Below are 26,676 nucleotides of genomic sequence, written 5' to 3'. Positions count from 1 at the left end.
TAAGCAGTCAAGAGGGACTTCTTTCGTGACAGAGGGGGGAAGAGTAGCAGGGTTAAGGTTATTATAGCATAAAAGAGTTATGCGAGGAGCAGTTAACAAAAGGACTTCCTTCATGGGAGGTGAGGCAGCTGGCTGAGAAATATTGAGGGTGATGAGAATTCAGGAGGGCTTCTACTGCATGAAGTACAAAAATAGTTAGAGGGGATCCCACAGTTTTCTTGGTGGCCTTAACCCAAAGGGCAGTGGCCATAATGGCTTTAAGGCAAGCAGGATATCCCTGTGCCACAGGGTCCAGTGATTGGCAATAATGCAGTGTGGGTTGATGGTGGACCCCGTGGTTTTGGGTGAGTACGCCAAGGACATTCTCTACCTTTTCATATACAAAAAGGAAAAGAGGGAATTTGATAATTGGGATTCTCAAGGGCAGGCGGGTTCATCAGACTCAACTTTAAGGCCTTAAAGGCTATATTGTTTGGTTCTTCCCATAAGTTTGAGTCATGGTTGTTATTGTTTAATAAAGCATACAGAGGTTTGGCCATAAGAGAGAAATTTGGAATTCAATTTTGGCAGTAACCAACTATCCTGAGAAAACGTTGCAGTTGGCGGTTAGTTTGGAGTTTGGGAAAACTTAGGGCATCGTGAAGTGTATCTGGATCTACATGTAGCTTTTGTTCTGATATCAGATGCCCTAAATATCGAACCTGGGTTTGGGCAAACTGCAATTTTTCTTTGACAACCTTATGTCCCTTTCAGGCTAAAAACTTTGGCAAGTGAATACTGTCTTCCTGTGAGGATGATTGAGAAGTAGAGCAAAGAAGCAAATCATCCACATAGTAGAACCTCTAGGGAACTTTATATAATCCAGATCAGCCTTTGGGATTTGTGAGAAATAAGAAGGACCCTCAGCAAAACCCTGGGACATTACTGTCCAGGGGAATTGTTTTTCTTCCCAAGTGAGAGCAAAAAGGTATTGGCCAGCTTCATCAACTGGAATATTAAAGAATGGACTACATAAATCAGTAACAGTAAAGAATTTACTTCCAGTAAGAATGGATGTTAGTAATGTACGGGGATTAGGAACAACGGGGTGTCAAGGGATAACAATGTTGTTTACTGCTCAAAAATTCTGGATGAACCTCCACCCTCAGCCGTTAGGTTTTCTTACCAGGCTGGTGTAAGGGATAATGAGACCTTGAGCCTTGTAATGTTCTTTTATGGCTTTATGCCTTTAAGTCCTTCTTTTCTTATGGAATATTAATTCTGGAAGTGGTTTTGAGGGCTCTATTTGAATCTTGATGGGAGGTGCGCTGTGAATTTTGCCAGTATCAATTGGAGTTTTTGCCCATAAGGAGGGTGGCAGCTGATTCACTAGGGACAAATGATCAGTGTTTCCAGAATTAGCTCTAGTGCCATCAGAGGCAAAACAAATAAAAGATGTCAAAGGATCACTTAATTCACCTGATTGGTTACTTTGATGACTATTGTGAAATTCTAGAATTATTTCCCCCTTTTGGGAGAAAGAAATTCCAGCATGATACTTTTTTAAGAAGTCTCAGCCTAATAAATGAATAGGGGCAGAGGAACTAAGGAGAAAAGGGTGTGCATCTCTCAAAGGGCCTAAACAAAAGGGAATAGGCTCAGGGAGAGGAAACTCTTGAGGCTGTTTAGAAGTCCCACTATTTGAGCTGTTTTAGGGACTGCTTTATAGTAGCAGGGTTGAGCATTGAGAGTATGGTTCCAGGGTCAGTTAAGACTAGAAGGGATTCATCCCCAATCTGGAGAAATGTTTCTCCAAGTCGATTGAGAGGGAGGATTGGGAAGAGCCCCTGTAGTTTATCAGAGTCCTGTCATTGAGAATTGGGCAGATGTTGGAAAGGCTGGTTAGAGGGCTGAAGGCCTGAGGTACGTATACTTGTTAACAGTCTCTTTCCAATGTCCTGGCTCTTCACAATAATAGCAGAAACTAGGAGGGTTTTGGTTTTGTTTAGGAGTCTTTTAGTTGCTGGATTTGAAGATTAAGAATTTTAGTAGTCTTTTTTTTTGGGGGGGGGCAGGGTTACCCACCTAGAGTTGGAGTGAGCTGGTTTGCCAGGTTAGCTAAATCTGGAGTGGACATCGTTTTCCATTCTATCCTGCTCCTTTTTACTAGAAAGGAAAGGAGCCAGTTCAGCCCAGTAATAAACATAGAGTTAACAGTTACCCAGGTGGAATCCACATCTGAAAGAAGAGCAGAATTTTCTTTTAAAACAATCTGAAGTTGATTGTGATAGTCATAAACAGGATTATCAGATTTTTGTGTGCAAGCGTGAATTTTGTTCCAATCAACAGGCTTTGGAAAAGCCGTAGGAATTACCTGATGAAGTCGCCTCATGATTGCTTAAGTGTGATCATATAATAAGTTACTGGGCTGGTCTCCCACTTGTAATGCTAGAGACCTTTCAAGATTTTCCCAATTAGTAGTTTTTATCCAATGCTGGGCCTGGCCTTCACTGACAAATATATGAACTAGGTGATGTAAGTCAGAGAAACCAGGTTGTCAAGTTTGAATGACTGTATTAAATTCCTCAGCAAATCTATGAAGATCTTCTGTTACTTTGGGAAAACCTTTGACTATTGCTCACAGTTCAGCTTTAGTCCAGGGAATATAAGAAATTAAGGATTTAGTCTCTGGCTCCTCAGAAGGCTTAATTTTAAAGCAACAGATTCTGGCAATTTCAAAGGAAGAGGGAGTAGGGAGAGTTTCAGACAAAAGGGGAAGTTTAGCAAGAAAATCAGTATGGGGGCACTGAGGGTACAGAGGAGGTATAGACAGTATAAAAGGAAGGAGGAAGTTTGTGCCAGAGGCAGAGAGTCTGGCCATAGGAGCTGAGGGAGAAAGACAAGATGGCACCTGAGGTGGAACCTGAGATGAAGAAGCTAAGGAAGAAGAGCCTGAAGCTTCAGAAGCTATTTTGTTTTTCTTTAATCATTTGCCTCAGTTAATCTTAAAATCTTATTTTGCAGAGAGGCAATTTTAGATTCCTGATAACGTTGGGAAGCCTCAAAATTTCAAATCAAAATAGTCATTCCATTCCATTCCAATAGTCATTCCAACAAAAAGTTTTTGAGCTATTGTAATCCAGCTTGGTTTTAAGAAAATTAATTTGGGGATTTCAAAAGTTTCTCATAATGGCCATTGATATTCTAAATTGCCTTTGGTCAGGTTGGTCCATTTAGTTGGAAATGCCCGTGAGGAAGGACTGTGGTTTTTAAACACAAAATCAGCTGAAGTACCTGTTGTGGGGGTGGGTTGCCCTCAAAATATTTAGATAACTGGGTCCCAGTTCTCAGAGGTTTTTCTCTATAATAAAAGAACAATTTTCAAACAGCTTAAACAGCTCAATTCAAACAGCTCGCAACTCAAACAGCTTGCAGGTCTAATACCAGACAGTTCTAAGGAAACAGTTTGGTCCTGGAGAAGCCAGGCTAGAGGCTTCTCAGCCAGCTTCAGTTAAAACAATCCGATCTCAAAGTCGGACCAAAGTGCCAAATGAGTACCGTCATGCAGAACAAGGCCTTAACCTGGAAGACAGAACCTTAAAATAGATTCCAGATAAAGCCTGGAGAGCTTCAAATGCAAAGAGGATATGAGCTTGGATCCTGGAGAAACATGGGTCTGCGAACTCCAGGGTCTGCGAGAAAAATCAGTGAGCACAGTGGACTCAATTGTGGGGACTGCACCTGTTTGCTCACCAGCCCTGGAGCTATTGGGGGTCTTCTCTTATCCCCATACAGGCCACCAAAATGTTGACCTAAAACAAATGGTTTTATTTGTGATCAGCAATTCGAGGTCTATAACTATGGCAAGCCATGTGCTGCAAGTTCTCGCTTTACAAGGGAAGGAGAACCCTTTTATAGAGAGGAAAAGGAGGTTGGCGGACTATAGTAAACTAAGAGTCCATGGCTTTTTATTGGCTGAATCATTGCCAGGAAAGAAGAGGAGTCTTCTTTCTGTTGGGCTTTGCTCTCATCACAGGGCATGAGAGCTCCATCTTCTGGTATCCTGACTCTATTTAATTGAGGTTTCTTTTTATTGATTTTTTACAATATCAATATAACTGCCCTTTTTTTTTCCAAGAAGAGAAATTTTTTTTCAGAGGAAAATCTGTAGTATACACGTTTTCCTATGTTTATACCAACCCATAAAGTTTGATAATCACAAGTGAACCTTTAAGAAAGGTCAGACCTTTTCTGCCAACTGTAAGGATTGCAATCAAGGTTATTCAGAAAGAAAACATTTTAAGTTATCAGGAATATCAAAAGATCTAGATGTTCAATAAAATCTTTGAAACATTACCAAAAATAGGTTGTTTATTCCTGAAAGCTGGTAGGGAGGTGATATTTTAAGAGTATCTTCATTTGTCTTGAGTACACTAAATTCTTTGCTTGGCTGACCAAAATAACAGGAGAGGTGAAGAGTGTAACTCTTACTTACATAGCTATCTCTTAAGTAAGACTGTATCCCCCAGAGCTTCTTAGTGTTTGTTTACTGCATCAAAGAATCCTATATCCTTTGCTCCTGATCGGCCATTTAGGTTGCACCATTTATAGCATGTCTCCGATCAGTCCCACAGAAACACCTTTTCATTCATTTAATCATTCATTCATTTAACAAGCGCTCACTAAGCAAATAGTAGTAATATGGTGGCATTAATAATGCTATTAACAACAACAACTGAAAAAACACCCACAGTCATTTATTGAGCCTTTTTTATCGGCTCTCCCCAGTACTAAGATATACTTATTTCATTTAATTTTTAGAAAATCCTGTAAAGTTGGTTGATAATATCCCTGGTTTACAGACCAGGGGAGTCTGAAAGTTTAAATCAACTTGTTCAAGGTCAAAGGTTAGGAAATAGCAAAGCTGATATTCAAAATCTGATTCTTTTATTTCAAAGACCATTCTAATAATCATTACACTAAAGCAGTCTTTCTGTTATATGCAAGGCAGTATGCTAGAATATGGAATTAAATGAATAAAGATGAATAAGATATAGTTGATAAGAAGCAAATAGTCTTATGGGGGACATGATTCAAATCCTAAAATAAAGTGACAACACATTGATTTTCATGGGAGCCTTGAGGAGGACTACATAAGCCAGCTCTTCAGAGGAGAGATTGGAAGAGAATAAGATAAAAACGGGGGATAAGGGCATTGACAGTGTCATGAAATGAAGAGAATCTGACCCAAGGCACTGCAAAGGCACTGGATTAGAGAAATATTTAAGAAACAAACTGCAGCACTTGTTGCTTAGATCTGGGGAAAGTGAAGGAAAGAAGAAATGAAAGATAGACTTCCAAGGTTCTGGCTAGAATGAATAGATAAATTATGTTGGCCAAAACTATGGCCAGAATACCGAGGGAGGATTTCAATTTTGACATTTTGAGTTTGAGTTGCATAGAATATTGAGGAAGGAATGTCTAGCTAGTGGTTGAATATATGAGTTTGAAGCTCAAGAGTGAGGCTGGGGCTGGAGTTTAGGATTTTTTAGTCCTTAGCATGTGGGTGCTAATGGGATTGATGCAGGACTTTTAAGGCAATTTATTAGCACAGACATTCTTTCCAAGGGCAGCTTGGAAACAACAACAAATTACTTCATTGAACTTGTATCGGGGAAAGTTCTTTATCCTGTCCCTTGTAGTGTATTAAAACTTCAGATGGGGAATTCCCTGGCAGTCCAGTGGTTAAGAGTCTGTGCTTTCATTGCCATGGGCACTGGTTCAGTCCCTGGTTGGGGAGCTAAGATCCTACAGGCTGGATGGCGGGGCCAAAAAAAAAAAACTTCAGATGGTTGAGGGACGAGGGAGGGCTTATTGGGCAAGTTAACAGGCTACTTTAATAGCCTTAATATGGTACATTTTAGCCACCTTCAAGCACCAGGGCCACCTTCCATTAGCTCCATGCTCCCCGATTCCTGAGGTCTCTAGCATGTATTTTTACAAAGTGTAGATCTGCCTCTTCTGTCATGAATCTCTAGCCTGCCACAATTCATTCTTCACATTTTCATCTCATCTAGGACATAAGCCATGTGGGTGCCATAAAATGTGGAGCTCTGCCTTCCCCTACTTCTTCCAAGTACAGAGAACCCTCCATCTTTCCTCTTCTCTCATTTGCCGGTTCAGTGACTTGCTCTGGCTCATGAGTTTTATAATTGGCACAGTACGAATTTATGTCTCAGCAAACTTACAAAATACTGCATGTAATAGATTTTTGAGACCGTTTATGAATAATTGAAACCACGAATGTTAAATGCCAGGGGCCTACTGAATATCAATATTTCATGGAGTTCCATAAAGAACATTATGAATTCCAGTTTTTATGCCTCTTAAAATATTTGAGAACCCCTGATCCATAGTATTGATATCTGTGACTTTATTACTCCTTTCTCTTTTGGAATAAATTAACATGTTCAACATATTCCTTGTGAAGATATTAAAAAAACAAATCCTTCTTTACATTTCATGGAAGTAGAGGGAGTTGAAATATGATGCTTTACACTTCATATCTTTTATTTCATTTCTTTGGTTTGCTTTTCATTTTTTAAGTGGTAATATAGTAGATGCTTATTGTCAAAAATTAGACTATTCAGACGCATGTGAAGTAAAATGAAAATCTTGATTTGCCTCATCCTTCAGTCTTATTGCCTACTGGTATTTCGGTTTGCATCCTTCTAAATCTTTTCATGTGGATTTACACAAGTAAGTACTCACATAGGTATATAGGGAATTTTTTTTTACAAGCTAGATGGAATCATAGTATATATATATTGTTTAATTTAAAAAATCCTTAGATATATATATATAGATCTACTTCATTCTTCTCAACCTCTGCACAGTGTTTCATGGTAAGAAATGTATTCTACTTTATTTAACCATTTCCCTAGTTGTGTTTTATTTTTTCCCCTATACTAAATGTGACAGGACGTTGAATGGGATATTTTTCCCTATTGTCAACAAAACTGTTGCTGAGGCCCAACACTGAGGACAGAAGTACTGTTAAGTATCTCATGTTTGAAAGGAGCACCCCAGCAGTGAGAGCTAGACTTTCCCTGTGGGGCTTATTGAAAGGGGTGAGAAGTATTCACTGTTCCACCCTCAGGCTTTATACAAAGAGAACTGAGAGACAAGGAGGTTTTAAGATCTGGGAGAGGGCTGTGTTCGGGGGAAGAAGTTATTTTCTCCCTTTCTAAAATCAAGAGAAGAGATGTGCTCTAAGAGAATTTATTGTGGCATTTCGAGATGCCAACAGGAAGAAGAGACTGACATTTTATTGGACCTGCTTAGCCAGTGGATTTGCTGACTTACCCCATTACTGTCTGAACAGAAAAAAAGAAAATTGGTGAGAGTTGACCCAGTGTGGGGACTGCCAAGTGGGGAGGTGGATCAGAATTGCTCTGTTACCGCACCCACCCCCAGGTCCAGATCCTGGCATGTGTTAGTTGGTCCTATAGCAGAGGGAGATGAGATTGGGGTGTACTTGAGCAGCTTCGGAGGAAATAGTGTATGTGTTAGCGGGATGTGGCATGAATGCCACTACCTGAGGGCCAGCTCCAAGAGGTAGTCACATGATTGGTTATCTATTACCTACTATACGAGAGCCATGATTAGATCTAGGTTCTTTTTGCAAGGTCTTTAGTCAGTTTGGATAACATTTTAAAGTTGGCATACTGTGCTAGAAAAGAAAAAACTATCAAAACACCTAAGTAATTAGTCTAAAAAAAAGTCATGCTGATACCTTCTCAAGAAATTTGAGCTGTTGGATATCACATAACATTAAAACCAGCTTTTCCCAGAAGACAGCCAGCATACATGAGTTCTTAGTTATACATGGGAGTGAACATTCACGTGTATCTAGTACGTGGTCATCACGTCCTTACCAGGAGGACTGGGGTTTATCTGAGCAATGTTTTCACTCCACAGGAAGTATAAGTAATTAATAGGTCATTTTTAATAGGATAAGACTAGGCTTACTCATTGTACTTACTGGTGGTAAGTACACATTAAAAAAGGTTCTGTAGTGCTAATGAGAATATTTACTTGATTCAAGATGCCTTTAATTGGTTAAACTGAAACTGTTATTCCTACCACTTCAAAGGAATCATTTATTTTCTAAGTTGCTCATAACTTAATGCAAATTTTTCTGTGAAGGAGGAGCAATTTCATCATGCAGCTGTAGGAAAAAAAATCATGATTATATTTAGAGGGTAGAAATAAAGTATTACAGTAACTTATAAGAAATTATAAGAACAGGGCATAGAAGTGTGACACATTCTTGAACAGGAAATTTAAGAGCCTAGTAGGTTTTTTGGGAAAGATCATATTCAAACGAAAGCAGCTGTTGGGTTCTCTTATGTTTCGTTTGTATTTTTCTGGTTATTTGTCACTGAATGTTTGACACGATTGTAAAGGTTTGATACAGCTATAAGTTTCTTTTCTGATAACGGTAGACCATTTCAAAGTTATTAAATTAGAGACAGAGATAATGGTATTTTTAATAACTTTAAAATGTGAATCTTAAAGTTTTAAAATATACATATTGCATGAATCTTGTAGTTTCACGCTTTTATGCTTAAATTTACATATTTCTTTTGAAACATGCTTTATTATTTACTTTCTGATTTGTGTTATAGGAAATGTCACAGTCATTTTCTGCAATCACGTTAGATAACACAGAGGTAAATAACATGAAGACTAATGCACAGAGAAATGAAATCCCAGTAGAGGAACTTGATAAGGTTCCTGAACATAAAATCACCACTAAGGGAACACCAGATAAAGACAGCAAGGCGAGGAGTTGTTCTGAGAGTTGTTTGAGTGCCCAAGGCAAGTCCTTCCATGATGAGCCTGAAAGATCTCATCCTGAGTCTGGCTCTGATCCCTGCAATCCTGAAACTTTGCATGCAAAGGCAGCTGATTCAGTTCCACAGGGTTCTGAAGAAAACAAGGTCAAGAGGACATCCTGCATGTATGGGGCAAACTGCTACAGGTATGAAGTGAAATTACAGCTAGCATATAATTCCATTATTTCAACAGCATAATAGCTATGAAGATACATGCTATAGTGTGTTAAAAGCCTAATAAAACCCATTGGCCTAAAGGTTAGGAGCTTTATCATGTTTCTCCTGGTTTGCACTTTCTCAGTATGCATTCTAGCAAATCCTGCTAGAGGCTTTTAAAATATTGTGGGGGATTAAATGTTTCATTGTAGATATGCTGATTAATACAGGGATCTGAACTGGGGAATCCAGACTTGAAAACAGAATCACTCAGATCAAAATACCTGCTCATGTAATGTCTTATTTAGCTGTTGGAAAGATGCCTTCATAAGTAGTTGCTGCATACAGTATAACTCTCAAGAGGATTCTAAGTTGTGCTTAAGCATCTTATATTTGTGCATTTTCCTTTATATTTTTCTAATGGTGCTTCTGAGTCACCGTGATGCCTTCTGAAACAACTAAATATATATTTTATGGATTGATTGGTTACTCCTATACTTACTTCGTTTGATAACACTGTACCATATTTTCTAATTTCATGCTTTGTGAATTAGTTTTAGGCTATAGTTTCTCTCTGTTTATTCTAACATGTTTATAATTACCTAGCCCTATTTCAGAAGTATTTCTTTGCCATTCCAACTTATCAAACCAAGTATCTTATCAGTACATTCTAGTAGTTTGTCTTCTATTCGATAGCATATTTATATCACATATTCTGTTAATTTCTCATTCATTGTATCTCTCTTTAAAATGCAGTGCCATTATAACACCTGAATAATTATATTTTTCAATTTCAACCATTATAATTTATGCGTTTATTCACAATTTTGTCTATTTGCAATGGCCTTAGTCCTGCATATGGAACATAATTTATAAACTTGTGAAATGGAAGTATATAAACCTTCTATTATTTTGGATTTTTGAAAAATCCTGTTTGGTATCTGTATCAGTTCACTAGAGCTGCTATAACAAAATGCCACAGATTGGGTGGTTTAAACAGCAGAAATTTATTATCTCACAGTTCTGGAGGCTGAAAGCCTATGATCAAGGTGTTGGCAGGTTGGGTTTCTCCTGCAGGCTCTCTCCTTGGCTTGCAGACAGTGCCTTCTCATGGCGCCCTCACATGGCCTTTTCTCTGTACATGCACATCTTTGGAGTCTCTTCCTCATCTTATAAGGACATCAGTCATTTTGGATTAAAGCCCTACCCTCATGACCTTATTTAATCTGAATTATCTCTTTAAAGGCTCTGTCTCCAAATATAGTCACATTAGGGGTTAGGGCTTGAACATATAAATTTGGGGGTAGGGAACACAATTCAGTCCATAACGGTGTTTGGCTGGTACTTGTCTTTGTTAAATGTGATTGAATCTTTTATCAAGATCATAATGAATTCATACATATTTGATGATGATACACGTTAGTTTTAACCAGTCATAGCTTATGAATAGTTTTTTTTTACTTCTTCACTAATTTTGATATACATAATTAATACCTGAGAAATATTTGCCACTGAAATCTTGAAAACGAAATGTTTATATTTGTAACAAAGGGGGAAAAATAACCTATATTGAGTTCTTGTTATATACGTGCATCTTAACAATTAGTTAAATGTATCTTTTCTCCAGCCTCAATGCTACTGCTTTAGCTCATGCAGTGATCTCTCTGGGACAAGTGAATAATCTCCTAAGTCTCCAAACTTTCCGTCAGGTTCATATTCCTTCCTCATTGTTGCCTGAATGATCTGGCTAAGAAAATAAAAACAAAGGTAAAAAAGAAGAGAGAGAAAAAAATCTGACAATATTACTCTCCTTTACAGAATCCTTCAGTGGCTAAAGGCCAGATTTCTTAGCATAGTCTAGAAGACCCTGAACTCCCAGTAATTCTTTGGATGCACCATGCTGTCATGCTGTTCTTAGGTCCTTTGGATGTGTTGTTCCCTTTTCCTGTCTCCTGTCCTGCTTAAAGACACATTCAGTTCCTTTCTTAGCCCTTTTCTAACAGATGTTCATTCTTCCCTAAATTGCTCATCTTCTATTCTACACAACATTTCCTCGTACACTTTCTAATATTTGATATTAGATCTGATATTTACTATCTGATCATTTATTTACATGTTCCGTCTTAATAGAAAATTATTGCTCAGGGGTAGTCTTATTCACTCCCTTGATGTTATGGTATTAACTCCCAAGTCTGTATCTCCAACACAGATTTCTGTACTAAATTTTAGATCCAGATAATCACCACTTAAATCACAGGCACTTCAAATTCAACCTGTCTAAAGCAGTCACATCTTATTTCAATCCTTTGTGAAACAAAAAAACAACAAAATAGCATTTAACTTTATAGAAACTGTTGCTTCCAAAAAATTCTTTTTGAAAATTTTGTTCTTTTGGGGCCATATAGTTTTTCTTTTTAATAGCATATGATTCTATTAGTAAACTGCTTTTAAAAATTGGATAGAAATTGAAATGTCTCTTACTAACTTGTAAGAAATTTATACCTTAATTAAAACTTGTAGATTTTATCTCCATAAGGTCATATAAATTATGAGTTAATAGTCTATAAAATAAGCGTTTTATCTCTAGTAAAGGTGATGTGTCTTATTGAGGACCAAAGCTCCCACTGAAAACAACTAGCAAAGCGGAACACTCATGCTTGAGAACATTAGAGGCAGTCAGGACCTTGAGGCTTCTTTTTTTCTTGTGACATTTGCCAATTTTTTAGTGTTTCAGACTGAGGGCTAAGAGGACAGGCAGAGTTTGGGGCAGTCTCATGGAACTTAGGCAACTTTTACATTTCTTGCCTTTGCATTTGGCAAGAAATCTTTGACAAATCCAATGTCATGAAGCTTTCCCCCTGTTTTCTTCTAGAAGTTTTATATTTTAGGTCTTTTATGTCTTGGATACATTTTGAGTTAATTTTGTATATGGTGTAAGGGAAGGGTCCAACTTCATTCTTTTGCATGTGAATATCCTCTTTTTCCAGCACCATTTGTTGAAAAGAGTATTCTTTCCTTTTGGAATGGTCTTGGCAACTTTGTTGAAAAATCATTTGACCATATAAGCAAGAGTTTATCTTGGGCTGTCTGTTCTCTTCCATGTGTCTATATTATATGCCTGTCTTTATGTTAGTACAACACTGTTTTGATAACTGTAGTTTTGTAATAAGTTTTGAAATCAGGAAGTGTGAAACCTTCAACTTTTTCAGGATTGTTTTGTTCATTTGAGGTTCCTTGAGATTTCACATGAATTTTAGGATGGATTTTTCTATTTCTGCAAAAAAATGTCATTGGGATTTTAATAGGGATTGCTTTAAATCTGTAGATTGCCTTGGGTAGTATTTACATATTAACAATATTAAGTCTTCCATTCCATGAACATGGGATGTCTTTCCATTTATTTGTGTCTTCTTTAATAGAAATTAAACCTGTGTATGTCTTTCACCTCCTTAAGTTTATTTCCTAACTATTTTATTTTTAAATGTTATTGTAAATTGAATTGTTTTCTTAATTTCCTTTCGGGATTGTTCATTGCAAGTATATAGGAACACAACTGGTTTTTGGGTGTTGATTTTTGTATCCTCCAACTTTGCTGAATTAGTTTATTACTTCTAACAGTACGCCAAAAGTAGAATGTTCACAGCAGTATTATTTATAAAAACCAATAACTAGAATGAATCCAAAAGTCTATTAATAGTAGAATGGACAAATAAATTATAGCACTTTCATACAGTGGAATGTTACACAGTAATAAAAGTATACTACTGTTACATGCAGTAATGTGGAGTAATCATACAAACATAAAAAGTCATTCTCAAAGAAGTACATACTACATATTTCCATTTTAATTCAAATACAGGAAAAACTAATATGTTGTTTGTAACATTGCTTCTGAAAGTATGTTCCAGAGGCCCTTGCAGGTCCTGGTCCCCAAGATGCTTTTAGGAAACCTGTTGGGCCAAAACCATTTTCATAATAATACTTTGTGTGTGTGTGCCTTTTTCACTCTGATTCTCTCACTCACAAGTGTACAGTATTCCCAGAGGCTACATGATTTGTGTTAATGATTGCATGCAGAAGCGGATAGGAGGAGAATTCGGATGCCCTCTTTTAAGCCAGACATTAAAGAAATTTCCAAAGTATAAAACAGTGTCTCCACGAATTTGTTTGGAAAATAGGTATTTACATTAAGATGTGCTATTTATCATAATATGTAAAGGGTTTATTACTATTATAAAGTAAACTTATTTTTAAAATTTCTCATTTTTAATTTCTAATAGGTTAAATAACCCACATAAATAAAAGTTCTCTGGAGTTTTAATAGTTTTTTTCCTGAGACTGAAAAGTTTGAGAAACACTGTTGCAGATGACAGGATAGTGGTTAGCTTTGGGTAGTAAAATGGGTTTAATGATTCGAAGGGGACATGCAGGGCTTCTAGAATGTTGGTAATATTGTTTTTTATCTTAGCAGAGGGAGTGTAGATGTGTTCACTTTATTAAAAGCCTTTAAAAGCTCTGTATGCTTATACTATTTATATTATCCTGTATATTCTGTTGTATATAGCCTATATAAAGTACTGTTTTCAGATTGTCCATTGACATTCATGGTCTTCCCCATGTCACCAGAAATTTAATTTGCTACCATGAGAGTTCCACACTGACTAAATGTCATGTAGCATGTTGGTTCACGTTCTAGAATAATCAAATGTGTATTGTTTGGTTTCCTGCTATATCCTATTAATTATTTTTTTCTAGTTTATCTAGAAGTCTGCTATATCCTATTAATTCTTTTTTCTGACAGTGTGTTTATCACTCTCATAGGAAGAATCCTGTCCATTTTCAACACTTCAGTCACCCTGGTGATAGTGATTATGGAGGTGTACACATCACGTGTCAAGGTGAGGCTGATGACCGGCCCGAATGTCCCTATGGAGCATCTTGTTATAGGTACGTAAACCTGAAGTGTTTGGTTATACTCCTTTTCTGCTTAATCTCTGTTACTTATTCAGGAGAAACTGCAGGCAAGCTTCTCATCTCAAGCCTTTAACGTTTAGTTTTTAAACTTCCATAGATAATAGGTTTTCATTTTGTTAATAGGTAGGATTGTAATGTTTCTTTTAGATAATTCTAAATTGTTGAAGTTATTAACATTATAAATGCCTAAAATTTTTCCTCATTTCTAACTTTCTAAAGTGTAAATCAGATAATTTAAAAGCTGTCAGTGCTACCCCATTATACCTTCTATCCAGACTCCTTAGTTTGACATAAATCAATTCAGGATGTTATCTCTGCCTCCCTCAACGCCTACCAGGCCACCATTCTTGCCAGCACATGAAACTCAATCCTAAAAGGAAACAGTACCTCCCCTCTCTCCTTCCATAGCATCTTGTACTTGTCTGTATCATGCACAGTAGAATTTATCTCATGAGATTGTGTTTAGTTCTTTCCTGGATTGGCTTCTCCTCCAGACAGTAAGTTCCTTGACAGTAAGGACTTTTTTTTTTAAGCATCTTTATTTCTTTTTTAATTTATTTCCTTTTTATTTATTTATTTTCTTTATTTTTTGGGCTGCATTGGGTTTTATTTGCAGCATTGGGGTATTTGTTGAGGCGTACGGGATCTTTTGTTGCGGTGTGGGCTCTTCGTTGTGGCGCGCGGGCTTCTCTAGTTGTAGAGTACGGGTTTTCTCTCTCTAGTTGTGGCGCTCAGGCTCCAGGGTGTGTGGGCTCTGTAGTTGTGGCACGCAGGGTACAGAGCGCATGGGCTCTGTAGTTTGCAGTACGTGGGCTCTCATTGAGGAGCGCAAGCTCAGTAGTTATGGCATGTGGGCTTAGTTGCCCCGCGGCATGTAGGATCTTAGTTCCCTGACCAGGGATTGAACCCTGCATTGGAAGGCAGATTCTTTACCACTGGACCACCAGGGAAGGCCCTCCAGTAAGGACTTTTTTATCTGCAACTTTGTTGAATGAATGAATGAACTTGAAATAAATCAAACTACCAAAGAAAGAAGTAGGATTCCATTCTTAGAGAGCTTTAATTCTAGACAACTGTCTTCTTAGATAATTTTGGAATACAGGTTACTGAACCTACTGCTGTTTTTGAAATTGTTGCTCTTTCTATGATTTGGTTTTCAATAAGAAGGCAGGGTATATGCCCAGTAGTGGGATTGCTGGGTCATATGGTAGCTCTATTTTTAGTTTTTTAAGGAACCTCCATACTCCATACTGTTCTCCATAGTGGCTGAATTTACATTCCCACCAACAGTGCAGAAGGGTTCCCTTTTCCCCACACCCTCTCCAGCACTTATTGTTTGTAGATGTTTTGGTGACGGCTATTCTGACTGGTGCGAGGTGATAGATACCTCATTGTAGTTTTGCTTTGCATTTCTCTAATAATTAGTGATGTTGAACATCTTTTCATGTGCCTCTTGGCCATCTGTATGTCTTCTTTGCTGAAATGCCTATTTAGATCTTCTGCCCATTTTTTGATTGGGTAGTTTTTTTTTTTGATATTGAGCTCCATTGTATATTCTTGCCTCCTTTATCAAAGATAAGGTGACCATATGTCACCTTATTCAGGTTCCACGTAAGTTAAGCGAAAAAATCCTCGACCATATTTCCGCGTGCAATTCTCTACTTAAACGTAACAAAAACTTTTCTTTTTTAAAACAACTTGTGACGGGCAATGGAAAGTGTACACTGTACACTTTTTTTTTTGTACAGTGGATACTGTACGATAATGTGGGACGGAAGAGATCGTGGGTCAAGTGAAATGAACCACCACCAACCACACCAAAGGCTGGTCTTCATCCAGAGAAGGTGATGTTGTGTATATGGTGAGAGTCCTCTATTATGAGCACCTTCCGGAAAACCAAATGATTAATTCAAACAAGTACTGCTCCCAATTAGACCAACTGAAAACAGCACTCGACAAAAAGCATCCGGAATTAGTCAACAGAAAACACATAATCTTCCTTCAGGATAATACATGACTGCACGTTTCTTTGATGACCAGGCAAGAACTGTTAGAGCTTGGCTGGGAAGTTCTGATTCATCTGCCATATTCACCAGACATTGCACCTTCAGATTTCCATTTATTTCGGTCTTTACAAAATTCTCTTAATGGAAAAAATTTCAGTTCCCTGGAAGACTGTAAAAGGCACCTGGAACAGTTCTTTGCTCAAAAAGATAAAAGGTTTTGAGAAGGTAGAATTATGAAGTTGCCTGGAAAATGGCAGATGGTAGTGGAACAAAACGGTGAATATGTTGTTCAGTAAGGTTCTTGGTGAAAATGAAAAATCCGTCTTTTAGTTTTACTTTAAACACCGAAGGAGCTTTTTGGCCAACCCAATACTATGATACCATTATTAAATAAATCTTTAATATCTCAATATTCTGTCAGATATCCCAGTTCCCTTACAGTCTCATAATATTTTTTTTTCCTTTTGTATCTTTGCATCCAGATACAGTTAAGGTCCATGTATGACAAAAAGTGGCCATGTTTCTTAAGTTATTTAATCAATAGGTTCCTCTTTGTTTTTTCCCTTGCAATATATTTGTGTAAGAAAGCTGACCATTTGTACTGAGGAGTATCCCTTAGTCTGTATTTTGCTGATTGCATTACCAAATTGTCATTCATTATGTTCCCTTGTATTTCCTCATAATTGATTGTTAGAAGCTAGTTATGTGTTTGTTACAGATCTCTTACTTCTAGTAGTACTTTGTCTCTGAAACACTACCTGAGTTAGAGATTTCACTCTGCCTTTTTGAAGATTCAGATTCAGAACTTAAGTCTCTCAGACCTCCCAGGAACTCAGCAAATATTTCTTGGGAAAAATCAGCCTTGTGTTTGGGGTTCCTTTAGTTTCTAGACTGTTGTGACAACACCATGAGATCATGATAAGCTGTACTAATTTCTCTTTCCTAAGATAGTGTGCCTCCACTTGGTCCAGATCTTATCCTTAGCCCACACTAAGAATTGTCAAAGGCTTCTGCGGAAGAAAGAAGCCAGCTACTGTCAGCTCACCTAGGAAGGACTTTTTCCTCTTTGGAATTTTAAATAATATAAAATTCTCGTTGCTCCCACAATTCTCTCATAAATATATTTTTAACCATTTATCAAGGGTTTTTTTTCTAGTTGTTAAAACAAGAGTATCGGTCTGCCATGATGTCCTGCACCCTTTTCAGAAGCAAAATACAAATATGCCTATTCTCGAGGAGAATAAAAACAAAATGCAAAGCCTTGCTAAGAATAATGATGTCAAAAATTGCTGCCATTATTTCGTCAGTCTCTTTAAATGGGGGCAGAGTAGGGAGTAGTCAAGAGAAATTACTCAAAGGCCAGTGACTCACATGTACTAGTAGAAACTTTCATATCTATATCTAAATATATTTATATGTATGTATATTGTATTTTTCTTTTTCATCTGTTGAGCTGCTTGGTGTCATTGTTTCCACTTGAAGATAAAATCGTAAGATTTTTTTCTCCCTCATTAATTTTAATTACAGTTTAGAGAGACTCTTGGAGAATGTTAGATATGATTGCTTACTCTGACTACTGTTTTACAAATAAGGGAATGGAAACAAAGAAAGATTGAGTTGCCTAAGACTCCAAAGCTAGTGAGCTCAAAACCAAGTCTCCTCTCTCCTCCAGTCCAGCATTTCTCTGTGTTGTGGCCTGATTCCACCATTGTTAGCGCTTCTAAACTATTGATAGTGCTTGTCTTTTTAGCTACATAGCAAAATAATATTTTGGAGTTAAAAAAAAAAACAGACCCAGATAAGGTGCCTTAAAGAAATCGTGAATTTTTCAAATCAACAAGATACTAGAAACTAGATTGTAGAAGCATGATATATATTTATATATCCTTTCTTGTCACATTATCATTTTTAGTTAGGCAAAAAACACACCTAGTACATTTATGTTGTATCATTTCTATAACTAAATTGATATAATGTTATGAGCTATTTTTTCTTTAACAATATTGATTTGCAAGAATAAATTATTTTTTTAGCCATATACTGTTTAGTGCTGTTAAAAAATGATTTAAAGAAGACAGTTTGGGTGATACAAATTAACTTTAACACTTTATGAAACAGTCTCCATTTGGAGAAGTGCAACATGGGGCAGAAGACAGGAAGTTTTTATAGGATGAAGAATAAAGAACAAGGAAGAGAAAAATAGAAAATGTCTGATTGGCTGGGGCCCCATAGTCAACCTTGTTTGGGGTGAGAAGGAACAAAGAAATAAGTATAGAGCCGAGAATTGGTTTGGCCTGTGGGGATTGGCTGACTGGATACACGGTGTCTCTGGTCAAGCAGAGCATTTACAGGGACCTGAAAGTTATCTTAAGTTTCAGTTTGCTGACATGGCACCCTAGGCAGGAGTGGCTCCATCTTGGTCCTAGATGTTTGTTTCAGTAGCGCTAGAATATAAGCCTACTGTATCAGAATGATAAAATGTTCTAAATTAGCTTGCTTAAAAGCAAGTTTTTAGGTAAATGCATGTCAGGTTTTTCCTGTAGCCATAGAAGAAAAGTATTGAAGCCTCACGGATCATAAAATAACCCACGAAATCACCCAGAAATTAATATATTTAGAAAAGTAAAGATATATATGTTTTAAAAGTAAAGTTGTGATAAGCCTGTATTCCATGATGGTTGACACATTTGGAAGAGAGATGAAATTCATGGGCTAAAACATCTTTGTTTGCTTTTTATCTTTAAAAATTTGCCTTCACAAAACAGGATAAGAATTATTCTCAAGTAAAAACAAGTATTCTCTCAAGTGAAATACTAGGTTGGCTTTTAATTTGTTTGCTTCCCAATCTTACCTTCTAATCCCTTGAACGTGTCCAAGTCAGTTTCTCGTTTTGATAAATCTACGTGATCTCAAATGTTGTATAATACATTAAATAATCTTAATCTTATACTGTATCAGCTAGTACAGCTTATCATGATCTCATGGTATTGTCACAACAGTCTAGAAACTAAAGGAACCCCAAACACAAGGCTGATTTTTCCCAAGAAATATTTGCTGAGTTCCTGGGAGGTCTGAGAGACTTAAGTTCTGAATCTGAATCTATAGTAAAATAAAGATTCCCATAGCCCATATAATATAGGAGGTTGATGTTGAAAAAAGGATCTTTAATTATTAAATTTTATTTCTTCTAAAACAACAGGCATTATTAATATTTTCTCTGACATTATACTTTTAAAACTCTAACAAAGTTAAATCAACTTGAAAAATGATAATTTGAAAGAACTAGTTGTTATCATTTTCAGTATCTCACTCATTTAACCAGTTTTCTTCCCTTTGTGCTATACACTGCAGCCTGTCAGAAGACTCGTTCTGTTTAATGCATTTGATTAGCTTAAGGTACTTGTCTAAATTAGAACATTAGATACTTAATGTCCAGGATAATCCAGTGATTGCTGTGCTTGCCTCTGACCCACCTCCTCTGGTGCATAATAGGATTTTATTCAGTGCATTACTCCTGTTCTTATTTGTTAAATTAAGCACTAAACTTAAAATATATATACACTAAAATAAACAGAATCCATCTTCAACCAGCTTAGTGTAAAAATGTCAAGTCAAACACGTATATTGTCTTAGATTTACAAAACCTTAGGCAGGCATGTATTATACAAATGAAAGTGTTGTTGCCTTCATGTTTTCTAGAAGCCAATGCCCCATTTTTTTTTAATATTAATTATAATACCTTCTAAGAGGGATGACATAAGGAAGTGTATCAGTCATCAACTATAAGTGCTCTCATTGTAGTGAATCTGCAATATGATCTGTATAGTGTGAAAAAACATAAGTGTTTTTGCCACAAGCATAATTCGTTGATATTAAAATTACTATCTCTTTTTATTTGTTGATCCAGATTTATAGCTATGATCTAGTCTTTTCCTATTTTCTCTTTTATTTTCAAAGTGTTCCAAGTTATTGCAGTATTATCTTAATTGATCCTGTATGCAAATGTACACCTTAAACTACAAGATACTGATCTTTAGAAGCTGCTTAATTAAAAAAATAGGAATGTGTGTGTTTAGTGTAAATTCATATTATATTATTTGAGGCAAAATAAATAGGTTTTAATAGGGAAACTCTAATTGCCTCGTAGTTGAGATTCCCAGAATCAGTCATGTGAGGCTGTCGATTATTTTATTTGCAGTTAAGAATAATCAAAGTTGATCGCATTTTTATAGGATCTGCATATATAGGAAGTAACTTGTCATCACTTGCCACGCTTACGGTTCTTTAATCATATGTAAGAATACAATCTTAGAAGAAAGTATCTTAAAGTAAATGTTAATCACTGGCTGCACAGTTTTACCTGAGACTTGGCTATAAATTTTTGTTTAACTTCATTTAGAAATAGCAGTAACAGCAACAAAAAAGAAGTAGCAGTAACAACATTGCTACTTGACATGTAATGTGTCATATAGCCTTGACAAAATGTGCTGGAGTGTCTTCTGTGGTTTTGTTTTTCTTTCTCCTTTATTTGAATATACATTCCCTTTCATATTAATGTTTGTTTTTCTTTGTTATATTTAGTGTTAATTGCACATGTATACAAATTTTCAGAGCTCTCTTGGCAGAGATAGTAAATTGTAATGATTTTCAATTAGCAGATTGACTACTTTCTCTTATTTTATGCTGGCTTACTCTTTCAGTATTTGATAAAGACCTTATTTGTTAATTTTCCTTTTTCTCCTAAATTTGAGACTTAGATATTTGAAAACATAGGATTCATGTTTTTGCTTTAGGTTTTAAAATAAGTGTTGAATTTCAGAAGTGCAAGATAAATTATTTTGGAATGAAAACATATAGTATGATCATTTATTCATTGAGTGAATGTTGAGCATCTAACGTACTAGTCAGTTTTATAGAAGTTGATGTAAAACAGTACTTTAGGTTCACTTTAAAATTTTGAGTGGTAGGTTTGGTATTAAGTTATCAACTTTTCAGAAGTAAACAAAAATAAAAATTATTCTGTTCTTGTTACTGCCTAGTTAATCTTCAGGTAGCTCCTTATGATGGAGAGAGAATGGGTTTTGAAATCAGCAGACTTAGGTTCTAGTTATGGTTATGCCAATTCTGTAGCAAAACTTTCAATGTCGTTTGATTTTCCTAGGCTTCAGTTCCTCATGAAAACAAGAAGGTTGGATCATTTGTGCTCTGGGGGCCTCCATTCAATAGTGGGGAAATCTAGAACAGAGAGAAATATAGTCATATTCATAAAGTCAGATCAGTTACATTCATGGCTACTCTTCCTTAGCCGCCTTTGCTGTCTCCTTTTTCCCACCTGTAATTATTGCTGAGCCTCAGGATTCAGTTCTTTGATCCTTTCCCTTCTCTGTTCTGTTTATTCCCTAGGTGAGCTAATTCAGGGTAATGGCTTCAGACTCAAATGTTTAAATGCCTGCACTTGGCTGTAAAATAGGTCAAACTTATATCAGAAACAGACCTCTTGATTTTGGTCATGAAAACAACTCTTTCCCAAGTGTTCTCCACCTTTCTAAATGACTTCACCATTCACATAGTGTTTAGGCCCCAAACCAAGACATGCCCTTGATTCTTCTCTTTTCTTCACATCACGCATTCAATCCATCAGCAGTTCTTGCCATTTCAACCTTTAAATACATTAAGAACCTGACCATTTCCTACTTCCTCTACTTCAGTCGTCTTAGTCATAACCACCGTCATCTCTGACCTGGTGTACCGCAGTAGCTTCTTAACTGATATCCTTGTTTCTTTTCTTGCCCCTTAATAGTTCATTTTCCACACAGCAACCAGAGCAGTTCTCTAAAAATAAGTCATATCATGTTGATTTCTTACTCAGAATCATCCGATAGCCTCCCACAAAACTCTTTCCCATGGCTTACAAGTTCTTCTCTGACTTCATTCAGGACTTCTTTTCCTTCTCCCTCATTCTCCTTGAGCTATACAAATCCTTGTTTTTCCAAATACCCTACGGCCATGGCAAATTTGAAGACATTTTTTATTTTCTCTTACTGAGTGTTCTTCCTTCAGATATGTATTTGTTATTCATGTGTCTATATCATTAACACCAGAAATGCTTTCGAAAATGTATATTTTAAAATATAACAGCTCATAAAAACCTGGTGTAGTTATGGGTGTATGCGTCTATCTTTAGAACCCAAACATTTAAAAAAAGTCCAAAAACAGGATTTTGAGGCCTGCTGAGTTATAGAAAATGCTATTTGTGGAAAAGGTTGATGTAAATCTTTTATGAATGAATTCTAAGTATTTCCATTCGTTATTAGGAAAAAGTCCTGGGTGGAATTTTGCATTGTCCTTGAAAGTTATTTCAGATGTTCATATGTCCCCAAAGAGCTGTACAGTATTGCCACTTAGCCTTAACCCAGGGTTATATGAAAAAGACTTTCTGCTTTATTATTAATAACTGATTTTTAAAAATAGAATATGCATGGGCAAATGTTATAAAATATTCTATAAATATGTGAAATGCAATTGGGGAAATATTCAACAATAATAATTATATGTATTATTGAAGGAAAAATTCAGCTTTCTAGTGTTAGTTGGCAGTTACTTTTACTGGCATATAGAATTTTTAGACATTGTTGGCTATCTTTTTTTTTTTAATTTATTTATGGCTGTGTTGGGTCTTCGTTTCTGCACGCAGGCTTTCTCTAGTTGCGGCGAGCGGGGGCCGCTCTCCATCGCGGTGCGCAGGCCTCTCACTGTCGGGGCCTCTCTTGTTGCAGAGCACAAGCTCCAGACGTGCAGGCTCAGTAGTTGTGGCTCACGGGCCTAGTTGCTCCGCAGCATGTGGGATCTTCCCAGACCAGGGCTCGAACCCGTGTCCCCTGCATCGGCAGGCAGATTCTCAACCACTGCGCCACCAGGGAAGCCCTGTTGGCTATCTTAAAGTAAAATTGATTTCTGTTTCTATAAAAATAGTCGACACCTGTAAAATGCTTAATGGCCTACAAATGTTTATGCACATCACTTCATTTAATGCTTCAAACAACGCTGTGTGAGGTAGGCAGTATTTTCCCTGCTTTACAGATGAGGAAGTGGAGACTTGGTCACAGGACTTGCCCTGAATCACATAACCAGTAAACTGTAGTTTGAATTCAGACTCGGTTCTTCTGACCTCGAAACCTGAACCCCTTCCACAACATAATGCTGGTGATCTAAAGTTTAACAAGCCAGATGAGAACTGGTCCAAGTCACAGTGGCATCTGCCTCTTAAGCGTTTGTGAGGGACACACTTTGTGTTCCTGTTAACTGGAGTGATTGATTGACTAGAGCTAAGTGTCCTGTGATGCTGAGCAGTCAGTATCTCAGGAACCTGATTGCAGTGGTGTCTGCTTAATATGGTTGTCGGATTTTCATTGTTTCCTGGGGAAGTAATATGAATTGTTAATGGCAGGAAATTCTAACATATTTCAGTCCTAGGTTTGTGTAAAAAGCTTCCGTGAGCACTTTGATTATTAACTTTGTAGGTGTGAATGCAGAGCAATTTCAGCACATTGACATTCTTTTCAGCCTAATGAGAATAGGCATTCTTTGGCTTATATCCAACAGAAAAACTGCCTTTCAAAGGACAGACTTCTGAAAACATCACGATCCATGGATTACAATTTCCAAAAAAAAAAAAAAATTAACATTAATGTAAGAAAACTCATCAGTCTAGAAGTTATTAGAAATCGTGTTTTGTACCAGCCAATGAGAATTTTATTGCAAATGTTTTTTTTTTTAAAAGATTGGCATTTTTATTTTATTTATTTATTTATTTGGCTCCGTTGGGTCTTCTTTGCTGTGCGCGGGCTTTCTCTAGTTGCGGGGCCTACTATTTAATTGATCCTGTATGATCCTTATTGATCTCTAGTTGCGGGGCCTACTCTAGGAACGGGGCCTACTACTCTTCATTGTGGTGCGCGGGCTTCTCATTGCGGCAGCTTCTCTTGTTGTGGAGCACAGGCTCTAGAGCGAAGGCTCAGTAGTTGTGGCATGTGGGCTCTAGAGCGCTGGCTCGGTAGTTATAGTACACGGGCCTAGTTGCTCTGCGGCATGTGGGATCTTCCCGGACCAGGGATCGAACCCGTGTCCCTTGCATTGGCAGGTGGATTCTTAACCACTGCGCCACCAAGGAAGTCCCACAAATGATTCTTTCAAGCTCTTTTCAACAATCATTTTCTTAAGAAATAATAGTATAGGTAGCAAAAACAAGGGCCTTTTTTCCTCTTAAATAGGAAAATAGAAAATATTTCATCATTTTGGAAACTCATGTAAAGCTCAATTTAAAAAAAACCTCTTTTTGAAGGAAAAGAGTTGATTATATTGTAGTAGGTAGATAATTTATGAAAAATATAGTTGCATGCCACCTTGTAAGAGGTACTCTTGTTAAGTGCTATAAAAGATATTTAAAAATGTAAGAAAAACCCATGACCTCCAGCAGCTCATCTGACAGATGATGAGATAATACACACACACACACACACACACACACACACACACACACACACACACGTGTTGAAAATTTAGATGACAGTATAAGAAATTATGTGATAAGCACCAAATGGTGGATATGGACAAGATTTTCTGGAGATATTTCCCAGTAATTATCAGAGTTGTTTTCCTGCGCAAGGTACTTAGACAAGCAGTGTAGAGTTAGAAGAATATTCTTGGCAAAAAGGCTGTGAGCAGTATGGAGATTCCTTAAAAAACTAAAAATAGAACTACTATACGACCCAGCAGTCCCACTACTGAGCATATACCCTGAGAAAACCATAATTCAAAAAGAGACATGCACCACAATGTTCATTGCAGCTCTATTTACAATAGCCAGGACATGGAAGCAACCTAAGTGTCCATCAACAGATGAATGGATAAAGAAGATGTGGCACATATATACAATGGAATATTACTCAGCCATAAAAAGAAACGGAATTGAGTTATTTGTAGAGAGGTGGATGGACCTAGAGTCTGTCATGCAGAGTGCAGTAAGTCAGAAAGAGAAAAACAAATACCGTATGCTAACACATATGTATGGAATCTAAAAAAAAAAGGCCAGGAAGAACCTAGGGGCAAGATGGCAATAAAGACACAGACCTACTAGAGAATGGACTTGAGGACACGGGGAGGGGAAAGGGTAAGCTGGCTGGGACAAAGTGAGAGAGTGGCATGGACATATATACACTACCAAATGTAAAAGATAGCTAGTGGGAAGCAGCCACATAGCGCAAGGAGATCAGCTTGGTGCTTTGTGACCACCTAGAGGGGTGGGATAGGGAGAGTGAGAGGGAGGGAGAAGCGAGAGGGAAGAGATATGGGGATATTTGTATATGTATAACTGATTCACTTTGTTATAAAGCAGAAACTAACACACCATTGTAAAGCAATTATACTCCAATAAAGATGTTAAAAAAAAAAAAGGCTGTGAGCAAGTGCCTATCAATGGCAAAAAATCAAAAACTTTTTTCCCCAACGTAGGAATGAAGGATTGGGCTGCAAATAAAGGTGGAGGGACCTTGAAGGAGAGGATAATTTAACATTCAGAATACTTAACTTCTTTACATTTAAATTGCTATGTAAACAAAACATGCCTAAAATTTGTTTTTGAGTATGTGCTTTTGCACATAAATGTGATGATACATTTTTGTTTCTGCTTTGGCTCATTTTCATATTGAAGTCTATCTATTCTGTGAGTTATAGCATCAAGAAAGAATAAAGTATTTTTGAAAATACCCCAAAACAGGAAACTTTTGAACCTGTCCCAGAGGATATTTTTTCTTCATTTTCAATGAATTAACTAGCAGAATCTCTATTGATATTAATTAATTAATACTTTTGTTTTAAATGGGAAGTTTGATCTCTAAGTTAAATGTGGAAAAGTACCAACTCAGCTAGTTTCTTCTGGTCTACATTGCAGTCTTAACACCTGCCTTTTAATGAAAATAGCAAGTTCTCCTAGGAAAGGATGGAAACTATTAGCAGAACCTCAGAGAAACAGCTTTTTCCCCTCTAAGGCAGATGAGAATCTGCACCTGGAGCTGAAATTTTCTGAGCACAGAATTTCATAACACATATTTCTGCTCTTCCTTTTTGCAGTATACCAGGGTAAACTTTTTTCCCTATTCGTTTATTCTGAAATGGCTTGCCTTTTCCTAGGTAGTGTGTGAGGTTAGATAATGTAAATGGAGTATGTGAGTGCAACTGTGTATGTGTTCCAAGATGACGGGGAACCTTACCTTCTGCAACTTTGGGATTGAACCATTACCTCCATCCCCACTGTGGTTTCTTTTTTTTTTTTTAATTGGGGTATAGTTGTTTTACAATGTTGTGTTAGTTTCTACTGTACAGTGAAGTAGAGTTCCCTGTGCTATACAGCATGTTCTCAATGGTTATCTATTTTATACATATTAATACATATATGTCAATCCTGATACTGTGTCTTCATTTGGCCTTTTAAAAAAGTTACTCTTCCTTTCAGTCTTGCTAGCCTGACAGTGGATGTCCACAGTCTTTTAACTGGTGTTTGGTACACAAACTTGTACTTGTCTCCATTAACTCACTTAGTTTCATTTCTATACTTTTTTTTTTTTTTTTTCGGTACGCGGGCCTCTCACTGCCGTGGCCTCTCC

The 26,676-nt window shown here is 37.0% G+C and overlaps 1 protein-coding gene across 2 annotated transcripts in view; it reads left to right on the top strand.

The window, feature by feature from the left end:
* APLF (aprataxin and PNKP like factor) overlaps positions 1-26,676 on the top strand; it is an 86,491-nt gene that overhangs the window by 48,008 nt on the left and 11,807 nt on the right. For both annotated transcript variants that reach the window (XM_029232252.1, XM_029232251.1), the window contains exons 7-8: positions 8,670-9,025; positions 13,857-13,982. In XM_029232252.1, the coding sequence (XP_029088085.1) occupies positions 8,670-9,025; positions 13,857-13,982 (482 nt within the window). The remainder of the gene's footprint in view (positions 1-8,669; positions 9,026-13,856; positions 13,983-26,676) is intronic.

Source organism: Monodon monoceros, unplaced genomic scaffold (genome assembly GCF_005190385.1).
Source record: "Monodon monoceros isolate NGI ecotype Baffin Bay Population unplaced genomic scaffold, NGI_Narwhal_1 Super_Scaffold_19, whole genome shotgun sequence".
NCBI classification, from domain to species: Eukaryota; Metazoa; Chordata; class Mammalia; order Artiodactyla; family Monodontidae; genus Monodon; species Monodon monoceros.
The sequence above is the reverse complement of the archived record's forward strand: the minus strand, read 5'-3'. Positions and strand labels throughout refer to the sequence as shown.